The 18,826-nt window shown below is 64.0% G+C and overlaps 7 protein-coding genes across 7 annotated transcripts in view; 3 read left to right on the top strand and 4 right to left on the bottom strand.

Annotated features, from left to right (window-relative positions):
* Nucleotides 1–234: 234 nt before the first annotated feature.
* F751_4312 (Translocase of chloroplast 159, chloroplastic) lies at nt 235–4,849 on the bottom strand (the record flags this gene model as incomplete). Its single annotated transcript, XM_011403584.1, has 11 exons — nt 235–528; nt 742–915; nt 1,120–1,316; nt 1,482–2,170; nt 2,441–2,830; nt 2,897–3,002; nt 3,294–3,477; nt 3,922–4,106; nt 4,384–4,501; nt 4,642–4,705; nt 4,827–4,849. 11 exons carry the CDS (start codon nt 4,847–4,849, stop codon nt 235–237), a joined length of 2,424 nt encoding a protein of 807 aa, XP_011401886.1.
* Nucleotides 4,850–5,783: 934 nt separating this feature from the next.
* F751_4311 (hypothetical protein) lies at nt 5,784–8,620 on the top strand (the record flags this gene model as incomplete). Its single annotated transcript, XM_011403583.1, has 8 exons — nt 5,784–5,966; nt 6,189–6,236; nt 6,371–6,746; nt 6,901–7,010; nt 7,157–7,283; nt 7,583–7,824; nt 8,064–8,213; nt 8,393–8,620. The coding sequence occupies 8 exons, from the start codon at nt 5,784–5,786 to the stop codon at nt 8,618–8,620; spliced, it is 1,464 nt and encodes a 487-aa protein (XP_011401885.1).
* Nucleotides 8,621–9,005: 385 nt separating this feature from the next.
* Nucleotides 9,006–12,167, bottom strand: F751_4310 (Magnesium transporter MRS2-4; the record flags this gene model as incomplete). Its single annotated transcript, XM_011403582.1, has 9 exons — nt 9,006–9,077; nt 9,602–9,704; nt 9,902–10,041; nt 10,227–10,409; nt 10,617–10,751; nt 10,854–11,072; nt 11,283–11,555; nt 11,757–11,840; nt 12,084–12,167. 9 exons carry the CDS (start codon nt 12,165–12,167, stop codon nt 9,006–9,008), a joined length of 1,293 nt encoding a protein of 430 aa, XP_011401884.1.
* Nucleotides 12,168–13,008: 841 nt separating this feature from the next.
* Nucleotides 13,009–14,000, top strand: F751_4309 (TIMELESS-interacting protein; the record flags this gene model as incomplete). Its single annotated transcript, XM_011403581.1, has 3 exons — nt 13,009–13,212; nt 13,406–13,519; nt 13,710–14,000. 3 exons carry the CDS (start codon nt 13,009–13,011, stop codon nt 13,998–14,000), a joined length of 609 nt encoding a protein of 202 aa, XP_011401883.1.
* A 261-nt stretch (nt 14,001–14,261) lies between these two features.
* F751_4308 (Putative threonine aspartase) lies at nt 14,262–15,701 on the bottom strand (the record flags this gene model as incomplete). The annotated part of the gene is made up of 4 exons (XM_011403580.1): nt 14,262–14,546; nt 14,737–15,240; nt 15,364–15,445; nt 15,577–15,701. 4 exons carry the CDS (start codon nt 15,699–15,701, stop codon nt 14,262–14,264), a joined length of 996 nt encoding a protein of 331 aa, XP_011401882.1.
* Nucleotides 15,702–16,728: 1,027 nt separating this feature from the next.
* On the top strand, nt 16,729–17,131 carry F751_4307 (hypothetical protein; the record flags this gene model as incomplete). Its single annotated transcript, XM_011403579.1, has 2 exons — nt 16,729–16,917; nt 17,018–17,131. The coding sequence occupies 2 exons, from the start codon at nt 16,729–16,731 to the stop codon at nt 17,129–17,131; spliced, it is 303 nt and encodes a 100-aa protein (XP_011401881.1).
* Nucleotides 17,132–17,582: 451 nt separating this feature from the next.
* F751_4306 (Activating molecule in BECN1-regulated autophagy protein 1) overlaps nt 17,583–18,826 on the bottom strand; it is a gene marked incomplete at both ends in the record, with an annotated part of 8,492 nt that continues 7,248 nt past the window's right edge. The window contains 3 exons of the mRNA XM_011403578.1: nt 17,583–17,633; nt 18,140–18,367; nt 18,422–18,590. Of these exons, the coding sequence (XP_011401880.1) occupies nt 17,583–17,633; nt 18,140–18,367; nt 18,422–18,590 (448 nt within the window). The remainder of the gene's footprint in view (nt 17,634–18,139; nt 18,368–18,421; nt 18,591–18,826) is intronic.

Genomic DNA, 18,826 nt, shown 5'->3' with positions numbered 1-18,826 from the left:
TGTGAGGGAGGAAGGTCTGGCGCATGGCAGGAGAAGGATTTAGCTCGTGCAGCAACAAGGGAGTTCCAACAGGGGCGGCCCATACTGGCATGGGTATGGTGCATTGCAGCGGGCCTGAACGCTCAAGGGGTGACCAAGCGACAGGGGCTGGCCGCTGTACCTACGGAGCAATGACACAGCCCCAGGCGCAGGTGTGGTTCACCTCGGCGATACGGTGGTCCCAGCACACTGCGCTCAGAAGGCCTCCACCTCCCGCGCAAAGCACTTGTCCCAGGCGGCCCGCAGGACGGGGACGAGCATGATCGCCGCCAGCTGGGGCACGTCGTGCGAGTTGATGCGCAGAGCCAGGGTACCTTGGCCCCGGGTGGTGTACTGCGCATTGGCGGAGACCTGGGTGTCGGACTTCATCCCCGTCCCGTCCATCTTGGGCAGCCGCACCTCGCCCGCGATGTTCCCGCCCATGACCAGAGACTGCTTGGCGGCGCGCTTGTCGCGGCCCTGCCACTGGGCGGAGCCGCCCAGGAGCAGCTGTGTGATGTGTTGGGTGAGTCCCAGTGAGTCACTGATGCAAGAAGGGGCTTAGACACCTGAACAAAAACTGTGGTCGTTCCGAGCATGGATGACCTTCCTCTACGAAAGGAGGGAGGCGCCAGCCACATTCCTTGTTGTGTGATGCGCATGAGGCAAGGACGAGTCCCTTTCCCCCCTCTTCTCTGGCCCCCTTCCCCTCCCTCCACACACCCGTGCGCTGTCGTCGGCCGGGTTGCGCAGCTTCAGGTCGGCCGCCACCGCCGTGCCGGGCTCGTAGTGGGTGCCCATCTTGGTGAGCAGCCTGCCCACGGCGGCACGCAGCTTGATGCTGTCAGTGATGCGCAGCCGCTCGTCCAGCTTCAGCCCGTACGCCCCGTTGCCTCCCTGTCGGGGTGCGTGGTGGGTTGAGGGAGTGGGGGATGAGAGTCGCAAAGCCAGAAGATCAGCCTGACTCCATGTAGCCTGCAGTGTTCAACATTGCACCGACTGACTGGGCCCCTTCTCCACATGGCCGACTCACTTCCGGCTGCTCCTTGCAGGCCTGACACCAAGCCTCTTCCCCACTTTTCAAGCAACACATACCCTTACCTTGATGGGCGGCAGGGTGAAGTCCTCGCCCAGCTTGCTGGCCAGCAGGCCGACGGTGAACTTCTGGCGCTTGCCCTTGCTGCGCACCCGGCTCTCCAACCGGCCGGTGTAGAGCACGTCGCGCTGGAGCGACTGCGCGTTGACCGAGGCGTAGCTGACCCAGTAGGTGGAGTGGTACAGCGCGGCGTCCGACTCGCCTGCAGATTGGGAATGTGCAGGATCAGTGAGGAGTTGAATTTGGTGAACGTGAGGTGTGTCAGAGAGGAGCAGGAGAGAAACCGTTTCCCTCCATATCACACACACCCAAACTCCCCTCCCCCCACCTCCCCCAACACCCCCAACCCCCAGTCCCAAGATCCCACCTTGGAAGGTCAGGCTGTTCTTGTCCTTCTGCACCTGGACCCAGGACAGGGTGGGCACCCCCCCCAGGAACTGGGTGCGCTTGCGCAGGATGGCCGACTTCTCCACCTGCACCGAGTCGATGCCGTCCTCGTGGTCCACGCCGCCCTCGCCGATGACGGGGCGCGTGAGCAGGGCCTTGGGGCTCTCCAGCACGCGGTAGCGGTGGTTGTTCACCTCGGGGTCGAAGGAGGGCCCCAGTGCGGGCTCGGGGGCCAGGATGGGCACCGCGTTCTCCTCGCCCCGCGCCTCGTCGGCGCGCTGGCGCAGGTAGACGCGGCGCCGGCGCAGCTGGAACTCGCGCTGCGCGGGTGGCAGCCCCGCGATCTCGTCGTCGCGCATCAGCTCGCGCTCGTCCTCGGGGAACTTGCGCGGCGCGCGGAACTCCACCAGCTTGGCCAGCAGCCAGGCCATGGGCGGGACCTTCATGGAGCCGCCGCCAAAGCCGGGAGGGGCCCGTGCGCCGCCCGGGGGGGATTTGGCCCCCCGCCCGGGCTTGAGCAGGGTGCTGGCCTCGTTCAGCACGCGCGTGGTGGCGCAGAGCATGAGCAGGTGGCGGCGCCAGGCCACGCCGTTGGGCAGCACGGGCTCGCCGCCCGCGCCACGCGCGCAGGCGGGCGAGTTCTCCACCAGCGCCACGGGGTTCATCATCCTTGGGGTGGAGGAGGGTGGGTGGCGGGGAACCTTGTTAGCTTGGTGGCTGTGAGCCACATGAGGACCCGGTGTTTTGTTGGCTGAGCGCGGGAATGGCAGCTTGGCAAGCGGGTTGTGGCTGGGCATGTGGGGAAGCAAACCTGCCCAGGTGTAGAAATGAGAGAACCCACTTGCCACCCCTCTTCACTACATCGAGCACCCCACGAGGCATGTGAGCCACTGCCCCCAACCCCCCCCCCTACCCACCCCCAAACCCCCAACCCCTCACCTGCTGTCCCCCGCCACGGCGCGCATGACCTGAACCAGCTGCTGCTGGCGGTTCTGCAGGTAGGCGTCCTGGCCCAGGGGCTGGCCCGAGGCGCCGTCGGGCGGCGGGGCCAGGGCGTGGGTCACGCAGAGCAGCGTGGAGAACCAGGCGTCGGCGCCCAGCGTGTCGGACACGGCGTGCAGGGCATGCAGCTCCGAGGCGTCGCGGCGCGAGGCGTCCAGCCTGTCGACGTAGAGCACGGCGTGCGGCTTGTGCGCGTCGAATGCGCGACGAATGGCGCGCAGGGTGGCGGCGTTGCGCGACGCCGCGCCCGCGCTGGCCTCCAGCCCGGGCGTGTCAATGAAGGTCAGGCGCAGGCCCGCCACCTCCCCGCGCTCCAGGCTCACGCGCCTGGTGGGCACGTAGCCGCCGCCGGAGGCCGCCGCGCCGCCGGCGCCGGCACCACCATCACCTGACCGCCCCAGCAGGCTGTCGATGGTGGCGCTCTTGCCCGTGCCACGCAGGCCGATGACCAGGACCACGGCACCAAAGTCCAGCGGCTCGCCCGCCGCCTCGGCCTCCTCTGCCTCGCGCAGCGCGGCCTCGTCGGCCGCGCCGCCGCCTGGGGGCGCGCCGGGGCCGCCGCCGCCGCCCAGCGCGCCGGTGCGCTGAGACAGCTGCAGCCGCTCGGCCATGTTCAGGCGGTACAGCGCCTGCTGCAGCACCGAGGCACGGGGCGAGACGCCCAGGCGCGTGGCCACGCGGTGCGTGGTCACGCGGAAGGCCTGCACCTTTGCGCGCAGCGCGCGCAGCGCGGGGTCGGCCGCCTCGGCGGCGGCCGCCGCCGCCTCGGCAGCGCGGGCCGCCTCCACACGGGCCGCCATCTCAGCAGCGAAGGCGGAGCCGGGCTGGTCGGGGCGCGGCGCGGAGCCGGCCTCGGTGCCCGTGCCGCTGGGGCGGGGGGGCAGGCTCGGCCCGTTGCCGTTGCTGGCGGCGCCGGGGCGAACGCCAAGGCCGACCGGGGGGCCGGCGGCGGGGACCGGTGAACTCGCGGCGCCCTTGCCGGGGCGCGGGGGCAGGAAGGGGCCGCCCGCGGAGCGCGGGGCGGGGGCGGGGCGGGTCTCCTCCTTGATTCCCTCCTCCTCGCTCCCCGACTGCTCCTCGTACTCGCTCTCGCTCTCGGAGGCCTGGTCGGGCTGGGCGCGCGGGGGCGGGGCCACCTGGAACCCTGGCGTGCTTTCTTCCCTAGGAGCAGGCCGGTGCTGGGCGGGCAGGCCCAGGCCGAGGCCGGCGGGGCGGGCGGGCACGGTGCCGCTGGGGCGGGCGGGGAGCGCGGAGGGCAGGCCCTTGGGCGCCTGCTTGGGCAGGGGGCGGCCGGGCAGGGAGGGGAGGCCGCGGGGCGCGGACTGGGGCTCGCCCGCCTCTGAGTCGGCGGGGGGCGGGGCGATGGGCTCGGCGCGCGTCCTCACGGGGGTTCTGGGCTGCAGGGAGGGTCTGGGCACCTGAGGCAAGTGCTTGTCGCCCGCGCTGCCCTCTACTCCAGACTCCGAGCGAGTCGCGCGCTCCAAGATGGCCGCCACGTCGATGGGGCAGGACGAAGAAGCCCCAGACTCCCGCTCGTGATCGTGCGGCGGGGCGCTGTGCACGCTCCGAGGAGAGTGCCCGTTGGTGCTCGGGGCTGTGACACCTGCGGAGAACATCATGAGGGGGATCACTTGAATGTTTTGAGTTGGGGGAGCACGAGCAGGGGAAACAGTGACGGGGACACTGATGCCTGATGCCGTGCTCATCAGGGGTGTTCGGGCAAATGCGAGGGCATTCACGCGTGACTGATGTGCCAGCACCCAGGCATTTGCTTACTCTATTCCTGAGAAGTACATGCCCAGGAGGGGTCCCTCCCTGATCCCTCCGCCTCCCAAGCTCCTCACACACACTGAGAAGCTAAAACACCCTCTGTAACTCACCGCCACCCTCGATGAGGACGCTAACACCCTCGCCGAAGCCTCCGCGAGGAGTTACCTTGACGCTGACGGCGGGCGAGTTCACAAAAGAGTCCTGGTTGGCCGGGTGATACTCGTAGTCCTGGGAATGAAGGGAAGTGGTTTCATGAAGGTGGCAGGCCAGAACAGGGCCCAGGTGCATGCATCATTTCTCGACTCTGACAAGGACCCTTGCAGCACCTTCCCCCATTCCATTGCAGATCCTCGCCCTAAAGTCCTTACATCCTCGGTCTTGGCGTCAGTGTCGAGATCCGATGGCGGGTCGGACAGGTATACTTCCTCGTCACTGCATCGCGATGGGTGGCAGAGCGTGGTGTGGTGATGCCGTCTCGCCCCGGGTATCCTCTGCCGGTCTCACCCGCCCACCCACGCGAGCTTCCAGGCACGGCCACACTGTAGCATCGCACCTGCTGATTGGAGTGTGGCTCATAGCGCGGAGGGCCACAGATCAGCCCTGGCCGCAAGATTCACCTGCAACGCGAGGTGCGCCCGGCGGGTTGGAGAAATCAGACCCGGCCCTCAGCGAATATATTCAAAGGTGCCAGCATGTACTAGATAGGTATGAGGTGTAGGGGGATGCCGATGATGACTGTCGGGAGGTGGGTCTCCCGACGCAATGCTCCCATGCAAATGGGCAGCCATGATCCATTCAGGCTGGCGGGACACTCGTTGTACCGCCTCCCTTATCAGCTTGCATGCATGCTATTACCCTGGTTGGCAGGCCAAACAGACGAGATTGTTTTTTTTAATACATGAATCTACTGTGATTTACAAGATTTTTATTCCTATGGCCCACTAGAGTAGATATAACTCCATGCATCAGGGGCACAAGTGCCTGTTTGGAATCTTGCATTGACAGCAATACGGCAGCATCCGCCATGTTCCCCACAAGGTAGCGAGGAAAGTTGACGAACTTTGTGAAAAGCACATGCACTGCACTTGTTTATCGTATCAACGGATTGCACGCCCTCAAACCTCTGCTTCTGTTCTTGAGCACAAAGCACGAATGGCTGGCAAACGACAGAGTCATTTTCCCTGAAGTTCAAATTACTGCAGCTGTGGAGGGTCATCACAAATGATTAGTGTCTTGAAAGTACACCAGAGGAATACTGCCACGTTGTAAAGATTGTGGGTCGAAGTTTCACCTTAACCCATGCTTGTTTTAGTCATGCTCTGCCTGGCTCAGCACGTTCCCACCCTAAAAACCTACTCACAATACGCGCTCACTCTGAATATTGCAGTCCACCGGGCTCTGACAAAAAAAACCCTTTTGGAAAACGATAATTATAGAAATCAGCGAACACCAGAGCCGTCCAAGCCTGCCCGATAGTCCTGGCCGCCGCCCCGCGGACCCCCTTGTCGCCATGACTTGCAGATGTATCTTGCTGGTGGCCCTCGTGGCCTCAGCCTCCGCAGCCTCTGTCTTCCAGCGGCCCATCAACAGCGACTGTGTGAGGGTTTCGACCGCGTCCACGGATGCCTCCCTCTTCCCCAATGAGTTTCAGATTTCTGGGACCGCAGTGGTGAACAGCGACGATTACACCGAGGTGCGGCCTTGATATGGGATTTCAGGCGAACTTGCACCTCTATGTCCCACATGGGTTGCGAATTGGGGGGTGACTGGCAGCTCCTGTGTGTGTGAGGAGGCCTTGGCGCTGGCGATCCGAACCTCCTTTTGCGGAATGGACATTGCCCCCTGCAGTCATGATGCTGTCCCAGCCAAATGAAGGTGCACCAGACCTCCACCACCACACCTCCACTCCTCCTAGGTGGAGACTTCTACCGGGTTCACCGTGACGTACTACGATAATTACAAGGTGCCCTGGCGCTGAGAGTGGGCGTCTGAAGGACAGCCCCATGCATGCAGCCAAGCCGACAGCGCCATCTCTGAGGAGCAGCACCTCGACTCCAGGTCTCGGCTTCCCCTCAACTTCACCTCACCACTGCGCAGGTGCTGAACAACACCCTGGCCGGGGAGGCATACACCCTCACCCAGTGCGGCGTGAGCGTGGCCGCCAATGAGCTCCCCTCCGACGCCCGCCCCTTCTCCATCCCCCTGATCAGTCTGTCCCTCCCTGAGACGGTGCCCTACGCCTTCCTGGAGCTGCTGGGCGTGACCGACCGCGTATACGACGTCTCCGAGTACGTGGTGGCGCCCTGCGGCCAGCGGCTGGTGCAGTCCTGCAACCGTGTGGCGCCCGACTCCCTCAGCCTGAACAATGCCACGCTGCTGAGCTCCACCATCGGCGCCTACACAGACGGCCTGGTCACATCCTCCAACTCCGCCTGGCCCACACAGTTCACCTTCTCGGCCACGGAGGATCCGGGTGAGTGGCGCACGAGGCAAGCGCGGCGGGAGGGCTGTGTGATGGGGTATCTATGTGGAACGATGGAGGTCAGGGTGGGCACAGAGGTACCCTGTCACCGCTAGGATCCCAGACTATGAAACCACAGACCCCGCCTGCACCCCACCCCCCACAGGTCTCCTGCAGAGGGCTGAGTGGATCAAGTTCCTTGGCGTCTTCTTCAACCTGGATGCCTACTCCTCCAACCTCTTCACCGCCATCAAGAACGAGTTTGAGCAGACCAAGGTGGGTGTGCTCGAGGCAATTGTTGCTTGCCTGGCATGGAGCGAAGGGCAAGCATCGTCGTCAGGTACCCACCCAAACAGAGTGCCGTCTTTATGGGTGATTTCTCATGCTCCATCGCTGATGCCCCCGCCGCTCCCCATGCACAGGCCGCGGCACTGGCCCAGGAGGGACCCAAGCCTGTGGTGGCCTGGATCAACCACTTCATGTACGGCACCCAAGAGTGGTACCAGCTGTCCTTTGCGGCCTACAAGACCGAGCTGGTGGAGGCCGCGGGTGGCCAGAACCTGAACTACACTGACATTTTGGAGATTGAGGGTGTGTGTGTGTGTGTGTGTGGGAGCGTGCGGCGGGGAACGAGTTCAGGGCACGGTGCCTGTGGGATTTGTGTCTTTGGGGCATCTACCTGGAGTTGCAGTGCCCACTTTGAACTCCTGCAAAGGGTCTTGGCAAAGCAACGCATCTGAATGCGTTTCAAGCTCGATGCCACCTGCCGCGCAGGGTTGTGCATTCCTCTGTACCCCCTCAACCACCACACCGCACCGCAACTCTCCCTCCTCCCTCCTTTCCTCCAGGCGTCCAGCCCACCGAGTTCTCCCCTTCCGACCTGGCCTTTGCCTGGGGCACCAACGAGACCTTTGCCAACCAGACCCTCGCCCTGGAGGCCTTCCTGTCAGTCCTGGCCGAGGTCGACATCGTGATCGACGAGACCTTTGTTGCCGACCCCTCCACCTACCACCTGGGCGAGTTCCTGATGCAGTTCTCCAGCGAGGGCGTCTTCCCTACCGCCGAGGACGTCTGGTTCTCTGCCGGAAAGGTCAGCTGGGATTTGTGGGCACTCATTGGCTCCAGAGCATGCTCTCGCGGGCGATGCATGGTTGGGTGTCTGTCGTCGTGTGTTTTGGAGGCACTGCGGGGTGCGACTGCTCGGCTGCTGGCCAAAAACACAGCCCTAGGCACAGGCCAGCGATGCCACTGTGAAACAAAAAGAATAATGCTTGCAGCCTGCCATCACCCACCCCACCTCACCACATCCGCCCCTCCCCACACATCCAGATCCTGCGCACGGACGGCCTGATCTCCGCCGCCGCCGGCCTGGACTGGTACGAGGGCGCCATCCCCCGCCCCGGCAAGGTCCTGCTGGACCTTGTGGCAACCACCCGCCCCGAGGCCCTCACCGTGAGCGGCATCGTGCGAGGGAGGGGTGTAAGTGCGTACTTGATTGCATGCCCATCGCGATGCTTGGGTGCTGCATGTGCTTCGGCCAAAAACCCCTGCGATCGGGCCGCCTTGCGGCGTATGGTCTTTGCTGCCCTGTGCTCCCTCAATGGATTGCCCTTCACCTTCACACCAAGACACCCACCTACATCTCGGCCCCCTCGCAGGCAACGCACACCCCCATCTGGCTGCGCAACATCAAGGACGACCCCGTCGTGGTGACCGCCGCCGACTGCACCACCGCCGCTAACGGCTGCAGTGCCAGCCCCTCCACCATCTGCCCCTTCATCTCTTTCTGCGGCAACGGGTCGCCCGTCCTCCTGGAGACCAACCTGACGACGGGGGCGCTGCCCACGGGGGGCAAGTGCACTTACGCCGCCTGCCCCGCCGCATGAGCTGAGCTCTGGAAGCACAGAGATGAGCGCCAGCCCACGACGCCTGCGTTGCAAGCAGCTCTTGCGGGCGACGTGCGCAGCCAGGAGTCACGCCCCTTCCCACTTGTGCTTGTGTGTTTTCTCAAGATCGTGACACACAAAAAAAGGCAGTCGGACAGCCGACACATGTTGCCGCTCCGGTGCTGCCGGGGACACGGGCTCATGTGCCCGACCGGCTCTGCTCGCCAAGATCATGCCTCCGTCTGCATTGTTCATGAGCCGTGGAGGTGCCAGTTCCTTTCCATTCCCTATTACCCATGGTGATGTTAGTGTGCTACACAAACATCTGTAATGAGTGGTGCTGAGACGGTAGGACAGGTATGATCAATTTCAATGGGGCAGACCATCACTGCAGATGGGTCCTTGAGAAGTCGTCCATGTGCTCCTCCATCCTCAGCAGCTCCGACAGCTCCAGGAGCTGGAAAGGGAATGGCATTAGAGAATGTTTGGAGAGGGAGCGAGGAAACGCTTGAGGCACCACAGAGACAAAAATCTGAGCAAGTGTTTGAGAGTGGAAGACTGTAGTATAGTTGCTGTGCTTCCTCAGCTTGTGTCATCTAAAGTATATCCGCCTCCCTACCCGCTCAATGCAATCGGTGGTGATGAGGCTATCAGTCCAGATCAGAAAAATGAACCCCGGGGCCCGCACATCGGCGACTCACCCCGTCCTTATTGCTGTCAAATACTCTGTAAAGGAGGTTTATTTCATCGGTGCTCATGGGCTTGCCTTGGACAGACTGCATGTGGGGATCAGTAAGGGATGTATTTGGTGCATGTCCTGGGCATGGGTCTCTCCTGGATCGACTGTAGCAAGATCAAGGCTTGCAAACTTGGACAGGCATCATGGTCGTCCCTGATGCAGAGAGGGAGATCACTGGTTGCTAAGCACGACCCTTGAACACTAAGCTTGGGCCCAACCGCAAGGAATGGCATGATCCTCACCTCTCTGACGATCTGAGCAAATTCGGTCTTGGTCACTTGACCGCGTTGTTTGATCTCCTGGATCACATCGTCCATGTCGTCCATGTGGAACACCAGGAGATCCCTGGGAATGACAGGGGAAGCCTAGTGAAAGACCGGCCCAGGTCACAGCCAAGTGCCAAGGGTAATGTGCATGGATCCCTGCTGGTACCCAGACAGGGATGTGCCCGCCAGGATGATCGTCACAACCAACTCGTTCCAGATGGCTCTGTCCCACATTTCTCAATCTTCACCACACAGCTGCACCAGCAGCCACCCCACCTGAGCGAGCGCATGTCCCTGAGCCGGGCCTTGTAGCGCCGCTTGGGACCGAACTTGTAGTACACGTACACCATCCCGCCCATGAGCAGCCCGGTGCCCATGGAGCAGTTCACCACAAACATGAACATGCCCGGTGCAGCCTGGGAGAGGGACTTGCTTGGGAATGTGTCAGACTGGGTGCATCAGGCGGGGCTTTGGAGTGGGAGTGCGGGTGGGCCGTGGGATGCAAGAGCCCAAGGAGGGCCAAGGGCACCTCGCTCAAGGAGCTCGTGAAGCTTTCCCGACTTCATCATCCCACTCAGGGTCGCCGCCCCCACTTGCACACCTCCAATCGGTTGTCCAGGTTCATCCCGAAGAAGGCCGCCGGCACCGTCATGGACATGGCCGCAAAGGATGCGATGCTCATCAGCAGGTTCACCCGCAGCACCCGGTTCCGCTGGTGATCCAGCTGCATGTGCCACACCGTCTTGGTCTGCTCCATGCTGGCCTCCAGCTCCGAAAGGTAGCCCTGCATGGAGTGGGGTTGGATGGGCGACTTGTGGTGATGGACGTGGCATCAGTTGGGTGGGGAAAGGGGAAAGGGGGAGGTCCAGCAACAGCCTCGTGCAGCTGTGCGAGTAGCGGTACGTAACTGTGGTAAGGCCCTCCAGGAACGCCACCCCCCGCCCCGTCGCAAGCCAGCTGCAAGATCTACCCACTCCACAATATCACTCACGTGCACGGCAGTGAGTTTGAACTCGTAGGACTCCAGGATGGCGGCCGCCATACGCATGGCGGGGCTGCGCTGCCCAGCGCCGTCCCCCTTCCTGCTGTACCCGCCCTCCGCCCCCCTCAGCTCCTTGAACCCCGGCTTGTGCGTCCGCTTGCCGGCGACCGCCCCGGGCCCTGCCGCCCCCGGCACGCTCGCCAGGGCCGCCGCGCGGTCTGACAGGCACAGGCGCTTGAGCTGCACGTCGTCCTCCACAATGCAGGTCAGGGCCTCCAGCAGGTCCTTCACGTCCTGCTGCACCTCAGTCAGCTTGCGCTGGATGGGCAGCAGGCGCTGCAGCTCGCCCGAGGAGTTACTGAAGTTGCTGTTGATGTCGTTCAGCACAGTTTCGGCCACCACGCTCAGCCGCCGCCCCTTGCCCTCCAGCCCGCGCACGCTCTCCGCCATCAGCGCCTCCAGCACCTGCGTCGGTGTGTGTGTTTTGGGGGGTTGGATTCTTTTGGGTATTCCTATCGCCGCCCTATGTTGCCACGACAGGTTGGGGTGCTGTGCGGGAGCCCAGGCACAACCTGCCGGCAGTCAGCAGGCAGGCATCTGCCACCAGTACCCTCTTGCCCCTCCCCCCTTGCCCCCAATAACACATCACCGTGCCTTGAGCTCGAAGGGCAGGACAGAGCGCTGGCCGACGGCGCTCTTGACCTGCTGTGCGATCCTCAGCGTGGCCCGCGTCTTGTGCGCGGGGAAGAGCACGGCGCGGTCGGCGTACAGCACCGCGCGACAGGTCTCCGTCTTCAGCAGCACAGCCTGGTTGCGCACCGCCAGCATCGCGCGCTGAGTCAGCGTGCTGTCGGTGGCAAAGACCGACACGTCGCGCGGGTGCAGCCCCAGCACATCGGGCGTCTTCCACGTCTCCAGCACCGTGCCGTCGGGCCTGAACTCCAGCACCTGGGTGGGATGAGAGGGGGGGAAAGTGGGGGGTGTGGGTTGAGAGTGTGGTGGCTGAGGCCAGGGGGATAGGTGCCAGTGGAGGTCAATCCTCCGCCGGTGCTGCACCAGGATGAACGACAGGCCAGTAGCACCTCAAGCGATCTCCTCAGCCCAGACATGCTCGGTCTGAGAGGAGCTTCCCCTCCCGCGTCAGCGCACCTCCCAGAAATTACGGCCCGGAGAGGCGGGGAGCTGGATGGCACCAGTGTCCTTCATCTGATCCACGACCCCCAGGGCCGCGATCTGAGAGGTGAGGGGCGTGTGGAAAGCGCGACACGCCGGCTTGACCCCCGGCATCATGCGCTGTTGCCTCGGCCCTCCAGCTGGTGGAGTGGCTGTGGTGGTGCCAGGCGGCTGCGGCCGGTCGGCCAGAGTGGCAGGCAAGCACATCAGCCACTTGGTAGCTGGGGGTGCCGCCTGGCTCATTGCTTTACTTGCATCCATGCTGGCCCATGCGCCCACTCTCCAGCTTGGGTTTCTTCCGACTCCAGACGATGAAAGGGCAGCCACATGGCGCTGGAAAGCCGCGGCCAGGTCCCGGCCCCTATCCACCAAGAGTTTCAGCCTCATGGGGAGGGGAAACTAGGTCCTCCTACGCCTGCTTTCGCTCAGCGAGGAGAAGGGCGTCATGCATGGCGCGCATGACCGCTCTTGATCACATGAATGAGCTCTAAAGCGCCACACATCATGTTGCATTATACTTTGTGAGCCTCCTTGATCCGAGCATAGGTGAGACCGGGGTGCGGCACCCCTGGGTGTCGAAGCTTGGAGGGAGGAGGGTTTCAAGCCGACATAAAACTCACACCCAAGAATTGGTGTTCAGCTTGAAAAAGCCTTTTTGAAGTGCCTGCTGCCCCTTGATGGCCAGACTGTGCCTGGAGCCAGCAGGTCGTGCACCCCGGCCTTCGGGACCCCCCGGGCGACCCCCCTTCCGATAGCGCCGGGTCGGAGGGCGCGAAGTCCGAAATTTGATTGCGCAGCTGATCGCGGGTGGTCTTCAGGAAGACCTGATGGGCAGGTCACATATACAAAACGCGGAATCTGACTGAGATTGCTTTCACTGAAAGCACAGGAATGGCGCAGCGGGAACAGGGAGGCGCCACGGCTGGGGCCCCGAAGACGGTCGGCTGCTACAAATGTGGGCAAACAGGCCACTGGGCACGAGACTGCCCCGGGAGCTCGGGCGCTGCTCGACTTCAAGGCGGGGCAGCAGTGGCCGATGGTCAGCTGGGACTCACGCCCGGGTGAGAATGCGCCTGGAGTGGGCCATGTTGGGAGGAACTCCCAAGAGACCCAACATAGTCAGCAGAGTCACTTTATTCTGGACCATCCAGGGGTTCTTACCCCAGGACACAGAGGGCACATGCCATGTCATGCTTCCCTCTTTTTCCTGCACAGATCCACCCCTCCCATGACGGACGCCGGCAACCCTCCGCCGGCGGTGGTGAAGGAGAAGCGCAAGAAACGGAAATTGACCCTGGACCTGCTCAAGGGGACACGGGGTATCCCAGACGTCTTCCACACCTTCCCCGACACCTTCCGAAAGCAGTGCCGGGGGAAGGGCCATGAGGCAGGGGACCTGCGCCGCCTGCTGGAGATGTACATCAGATGGCAGGTGGGAGTTTGTGAAGTGCATCAGGGGCTTCTGGACTTGCTTGCCTGCATGCCAGGCCGACGACTAGGAGATCACGGGGACAGCAAAAGTCAACCTGAGGAGTATGCAGAGGGTGTGTGCAGCATGCTCTTCTTGCCCGAGGCTGTAGTGAATGGAACAGCACTCACTCCCTTCCACCCACTGTCGACCCCAGGACCGGGTGTTCCCGGGCGTGCCCTTTGACAAGTTCATCGCGGATGTGGAGCAGCTCAGCGGCACGCATGCCGTCAAGCACGAGCTGCATGAGATGCGGATGTCCCTCCTCCAGGTGCTGTCATGGCAGAACTTGAGACCTGCTAGCTTTTGCCTTGCCTGTTTGCCCCACGGGCTGGGGGAAAGAAGTAGCCATGAACGCAAGGTGGGGGTCCTGCTCTGCATCCCAGATTTTCCCTGGGCTTCTGCGCAAAGCACACCAGGCAACCTCCTCACCTCCTCGCTTCGCCCTCCCCCACCCCCAGATGGCCCAGGCCACCGCCCGCAAGCCCGGCGGCGGAGACGGGGCCGACACGGCCGCCGCGCCGCACGCCTCGCCACCCCCGCCCGGCGAGGAGGGGGAGCTGCTGGCGCTCGCCGAGGATGACGAGGACCTGCTGGAGCTGCTGGGCGCAGAGCTGGTGCAGCAGGCGCTGCCGGCAGTCGAGGACCTCGCCGACACCGAGGCCGAGGAGCTGGCCATCCCCGACGCTGATGAGGACGAGCTGGCCATGCTGGCCACGCTGGAGGACGAGGAGCTAGTGGGCCTGGCCTGAGGCGGGAGTTTGGGGGGCCGGGGGTAGGGGCAGCGGCTGCCTGGAGGCAAGGGTGGAGGGGTGGAATGTCGGGACCATGAAGCCCCGCAGGTGGTACTGGACCGTGCACATCATCCATCGCATAGAGCAGGCGGACTGAAAGAGAGTCGCAGCATGCCAGTGCAGCGAGGGGAGCAGCAAGCAGAGGGACACAGAGGAGGAGGCGAGGGGGGGAAAGGGCAGCGAGGGCGGCCACGCCTCGCTCGGGACTTGCAGCGCTCGCTAACCCCGCTCCTCCACATTCCAGCGGCAGCTCTGGGCCAGCTCCACGACGTGGCCCGGGCGCGAGCCCGTCGCCCCTGGGTCAAGGCCGTCCCTGCTCCCCAGCGCCGGCATGAAGTGCACGCTGGGCTCCGCCCGGGGTGCCCCGCAGTGCGCCACCGCCAGGGAGTGGGAGCAGTGCGCCGCGCCAAACTCCACCTTGACCTCGCAGCCCTGATCTGGGTGCGCTCGCTCAGACCTCTGGGCCAGGACACAGATCACCCCAGCGTCGTTTGGCGGCGGTGTCTGCGGTGTTGAGGGATCGGGGGCGAGAAATGTGTGTGAGGCGGGCCGGCGCAGGGAGAGAATCTTGCCGGCCCTGGAAATACACAATGGGTAAGGGGTACCCTTCTGCAACTCCTCTTTGCCACTGCGGGCCCAGACGCCACACCTTTAGAACGGAGCGTCTCAAGGCGCTGCGCAGTGCGCCGCTCACCCCTTGGTCGCCCGCAGCGGCCCGCACAGCGTCAGCGGCGGTCTTGGAGAGGAGGCAGGCGGCCACTCGCTCGCCCACCCCGGTGGTGCTCACCGCGACGCCGTGCATGCTATTGGTTTTGGAGCCCAGAGGCGCCGCTTCGGAGGCCCCAGTCTCTCCGCGCAACCTCCTTCCCTCGCTTTTCTCCTTGGTCTCACGCTGCTGCTGCTCCTCCTCTCCTGCCCCTTCCTCCTCTCCTGCCCCTCCCTCCTCCTCCTCAGCCCAGCACCCCGCGCCGTAGAGCGCCGCCTCGCCAACCCGGCCCTCCTGCTTCAGTGCAATGCCTCCGCTGCTGACGCCCGAGGCCACGTGGCCCCTGCCGTCCACCACCACCGCGCCCACGGTGTCGAAGAGCCGCTGCTGCTGCGAGTCCGGCAACACCACCCCGGAGTACTCGCCGGTGGCATCGGCCAGGATGGCTTGGAAGGTCTGCCACTGGCGCACCGCGCGCGGCGTCGAGTGCATCTGGTGGCAGGGTGGATGTTTGTAGGGAACATGGCGGAGGCTGCAGTTGTGAGTCGTAGGCCTCGCTCGTATCAGTATGGGAATTGGCACAGGCAGCTTTGCACATTTGCAGGTTTGCCCCACCTGGGCTGCCTGCTCACGGCTCTCAGCAGCCTCCAGCCCACGCTGTGCCGCCCAGACGCGCGCCCCTTCGCCAGCCAGCATCCTGCAATGGGGCATGGCGAGATGGGGCTGGGACATAGCACAACACACAATGGCCCATGCCGTGCATGTGGCGGCCCTGCCCTTCATTCCACATGCAGTCACAGGGTCTGGCGCAAGGTGTCTGAATCTTACGTAGGTCGGATCAGGCCACATGGCAGCGGCTCCAGGGTTTCCCTGGCGAGCAGGCTGGCAGCCTTCACGGGGTTGCGAATCCCGGGCACGGCCGCCACCGCTCCATAGCAGGCGGTGCCAGCCATGACCGAAGCGTCGCACTCCACGCTGCCATTGAAGGTGAGGTTCGACCCTCGTCCCGCATTGCATGAAGGGTCATCCTGCTTGAGGGTAGGAGCGGAGGGATGGGACGGGCTTGCATGGCATGGGAAGTGGGGCACAGAATGGAGATGACGGCCGTGCAGACAGTGCCCTGCCCACGCCCCACGACCACAAGTGCTGGCCCTCACTCGCACCTCGAGCACAGAGATGGCGTTGGTGACGGCCTGCAGGGCAGTGCCACCTTCTCGCAGGGTCTTCCTTGCAGCCCTGCATGCTGCCCTGAGGGCTGGAAATCTTGCAGAAGTTTCTCAGGATTCGAACATATCCGGCGTGCGCATGATTCATCTCATTCAAAGCATCGGTTCTATCAGCCCTGTTTCTCACTGCCTGAAGCATTGACTTGGCTCACCGCGGGCTACTTTAGGCTGTGACGACTTGCTGTGGAAGCCTGCACCTGCATGTACGGCGATGAAGTAGCCAGGTGATGCATGGCTGCCATGCGCTGCCTCGGTGGCGCGCCTTTGGCGCTTGCCTAGCGTCATGGCATCTTTTCTGGGAGTGTGGACATCGATCGAGCTCAGGAGGAGGGATGGTCAAGCTGGGTCTTGCTCTTTCACACGCGCAGACTCGCACAGCACCTTGGCGTCGATGTCGTTCACTTGCAGTACATCTTACTGTTATAGAATCAACTTTAGCAATTTTGGCACGCTGGACCAGGCCAAAATTCGATCGCCATTGCAGACACCATTCGATGATCTCGACAATGCGCGCCCCATGAACCTACTAGTGCATGTCTTGGTCAAACAATACACGCGATTCTTTGTTACAGGGCTGATCGAAATTGCCACCTGTATATCTAGGTATTTTACTATTGTATCAGGAGCGGAGCAAGGGGTCGCAAAGTTGACTTGGTTGCCTGTGGAGTCCAACCCTTGTCGCTCTGGTTCCGAGCACGCCGACCGTGTCAGCCCTCATCACAACCCCGCATAGACTGATTACAGGTACTTCTCCATGAGCGAAGCCGTGCGAGCGTATCGAAGTCTGCTCCGAGCGGTGAAGACGCACGTCAGCTCCTCCACCGGCAACCCGGCCTTCCAGCAATACATCAGCACGACATTGAAGCAGCGAGCACGGGCAGGAGGCGACCCCGAGCTCGCCCGAGACTATGCATTCCTCCTGAACAGCATTACCGAGCATAAGGTGTGTGCCAGGCGAGCATGAATTGTGATTCAGCCTTGGAGGGGGGGTACACCTTGCACAACTCACTTTTTTCCCTCGGAACACCCCACACCAACCACAGGACTTGCTCTTGTCATACAACATCGGCATCGACCCGGAGCAGCGGCAAAAGGACCAGTACAAGAAGGCCGCGTCGCGTGTTGGTCTGTCCCTGCCAGAGCAATTTTCAGGCTAGAGGATTTCAGCAGCCATGGTGCTCACCAAGCACATTTACGGTGTGGCAATCAGGTAACGAAAGCAAGCTCTGCTCTGCCTTGACAATTGAAGGACATTACACCAAGGAGCTTAGTGTGCAAGGTCGCAAGCTGTACAGTGCCGACGCTGGCCCAAACAGGAGGGCGCAGGGGGGGAACGAACACACGTGAATGGGGTGCATTGCAAGGAAGAAGCCGCACTGGTAAAGGATGGTACCGAGGGGGGAGAGGTCCACACAAACGCATCGGGAGCATGGCAGGTTGTGGCAGCAGAAAGCGGGGGAATGCGCGAGGTCTAGGTACGGCAACGGGGGAGGTGCTTTGGAGGGCACCATTTGCAGCAACTGCACCTCGACGGTTGCAGGGAAAACCGACACGGCAACTCCGTCGGGTCAGTGCCCGCGGCACCGAGCATCCCCACAGACACGCACCTCACTCCGCGCCACCGCGCCCGCGGGGCGCGTCCATCTCGCGCAGCATGGCCTCGACGGCGGCCGCAGCGAAGGCGCGCCTGGGGCTGGCCGGGCCCGCGGCCGCGGGCTCGGCGCCCTCCCTGGGCCGCACAGCGCGCAGCGCGCCCAGCGCGCCCTGGTGCGCGCGCACTCGCCCGGCCCAGGTGGCCTGCAGGTCGCGCACCGCCGCGGCGACGTCCAGCGGCGCCGCCAGGAGCGAGGCGCCGGAGGTGTGGCGCGGGATGCCCGCCGCGCGCAGCGCCGCGCGGCGCATGCGCTCCTCATATGCCATGGCGGCTGGGTTGGGGTGCTGCGCCGCGCCGGGGAGCTCGCGCCAGTCGTGCGCGGAGACGGGCGCCTCGCCCGCCGCGCCGCTTTCGTCGCCGGGCGCGGACGGCACGGCGCGGCCGCGCGTGGCCGCCGCCACGCGCGCCGCGGGGCCGTCGGAGCGCGCGGCCGGAAGCCGTAGGCCGCCGCGCTGGTCGGCGCGGTGCCGCGGCGCTGCAGTCGGCCCTGGCCCCAGGCCGCCCCCGTCACCTGGCCATGGAACAGGCCGTGCATGTGCCGTGCCGCCTCATCCTGCGAGCCCGCCACGGGCACGCCCCGGATCAGCGCCTGGGCATATGGCGCGGCGTCCCGGCGCCAGAGCGCGGACGGCGGCGGCGGCGACGCCTCCACGCGCCCCGGCGTGCGCCAGGGCGCGGTCGGGTCGTGCGGCCGGGGTGCCGCGAAGAGCTCCGGGTCCGGGCCGGCGTTTAAGGGGCCCTGGAAGGCGGGCGCGACCGGCGCGTGCGCGGGCGCGGCCGCCAGCGTCTCCACCATCTCGTGGGCCCGGGCCTGGGCGCGGCGCAGCAGCTCCTCCACGGGCTCGGGCAGCGCGGCCACCGGCGTGGCCGCCAGGCCCTCCATGTACTGCAGCAGCACCCCCGAGCCAGGTGGGGGCGTGGGCGGCGCCGGCGCGCCACTGCTCCCATCATGCTCGTCGCACCTGGTGGTGTGTTGATGGAGGAGGGGGTTAGAATGGGGTCCCATGGCTCGGTCATGCATGGCCAGGAAGCAGGGATTTGGGAGGTGCTATGCTTCGCCGAAGCACCGAAGGACAGTCATGTATGCATGTATGCTCCCTCGGACCCCTTGCCGACCCAGGCCTTCTCAGCGAAAGACAGTCTGCTGTCTACTGATACAGTTTCCTCCCCAGGAGCTCACGCAGGGGCACCCCTCTTC

Source organism: Auxenochlorella protothecoides (genome assembly GCF_000733215.1).
Source record: "Auxenochlorella protothecoides strain 0710 unplaced genomic scaffold scaffold50, whole genome shotgun sequence".
NCBI lineage: Eukaryota > Viridiplantae > Chlorophyta > Trebouxiophyceae > Chlorellales > Chlorellaceae > Auxenochlorella > Auxenochlorella protothecoides.
This window is presented reverse-complemented; position numbering and strand designations above follow the sequence as displayed.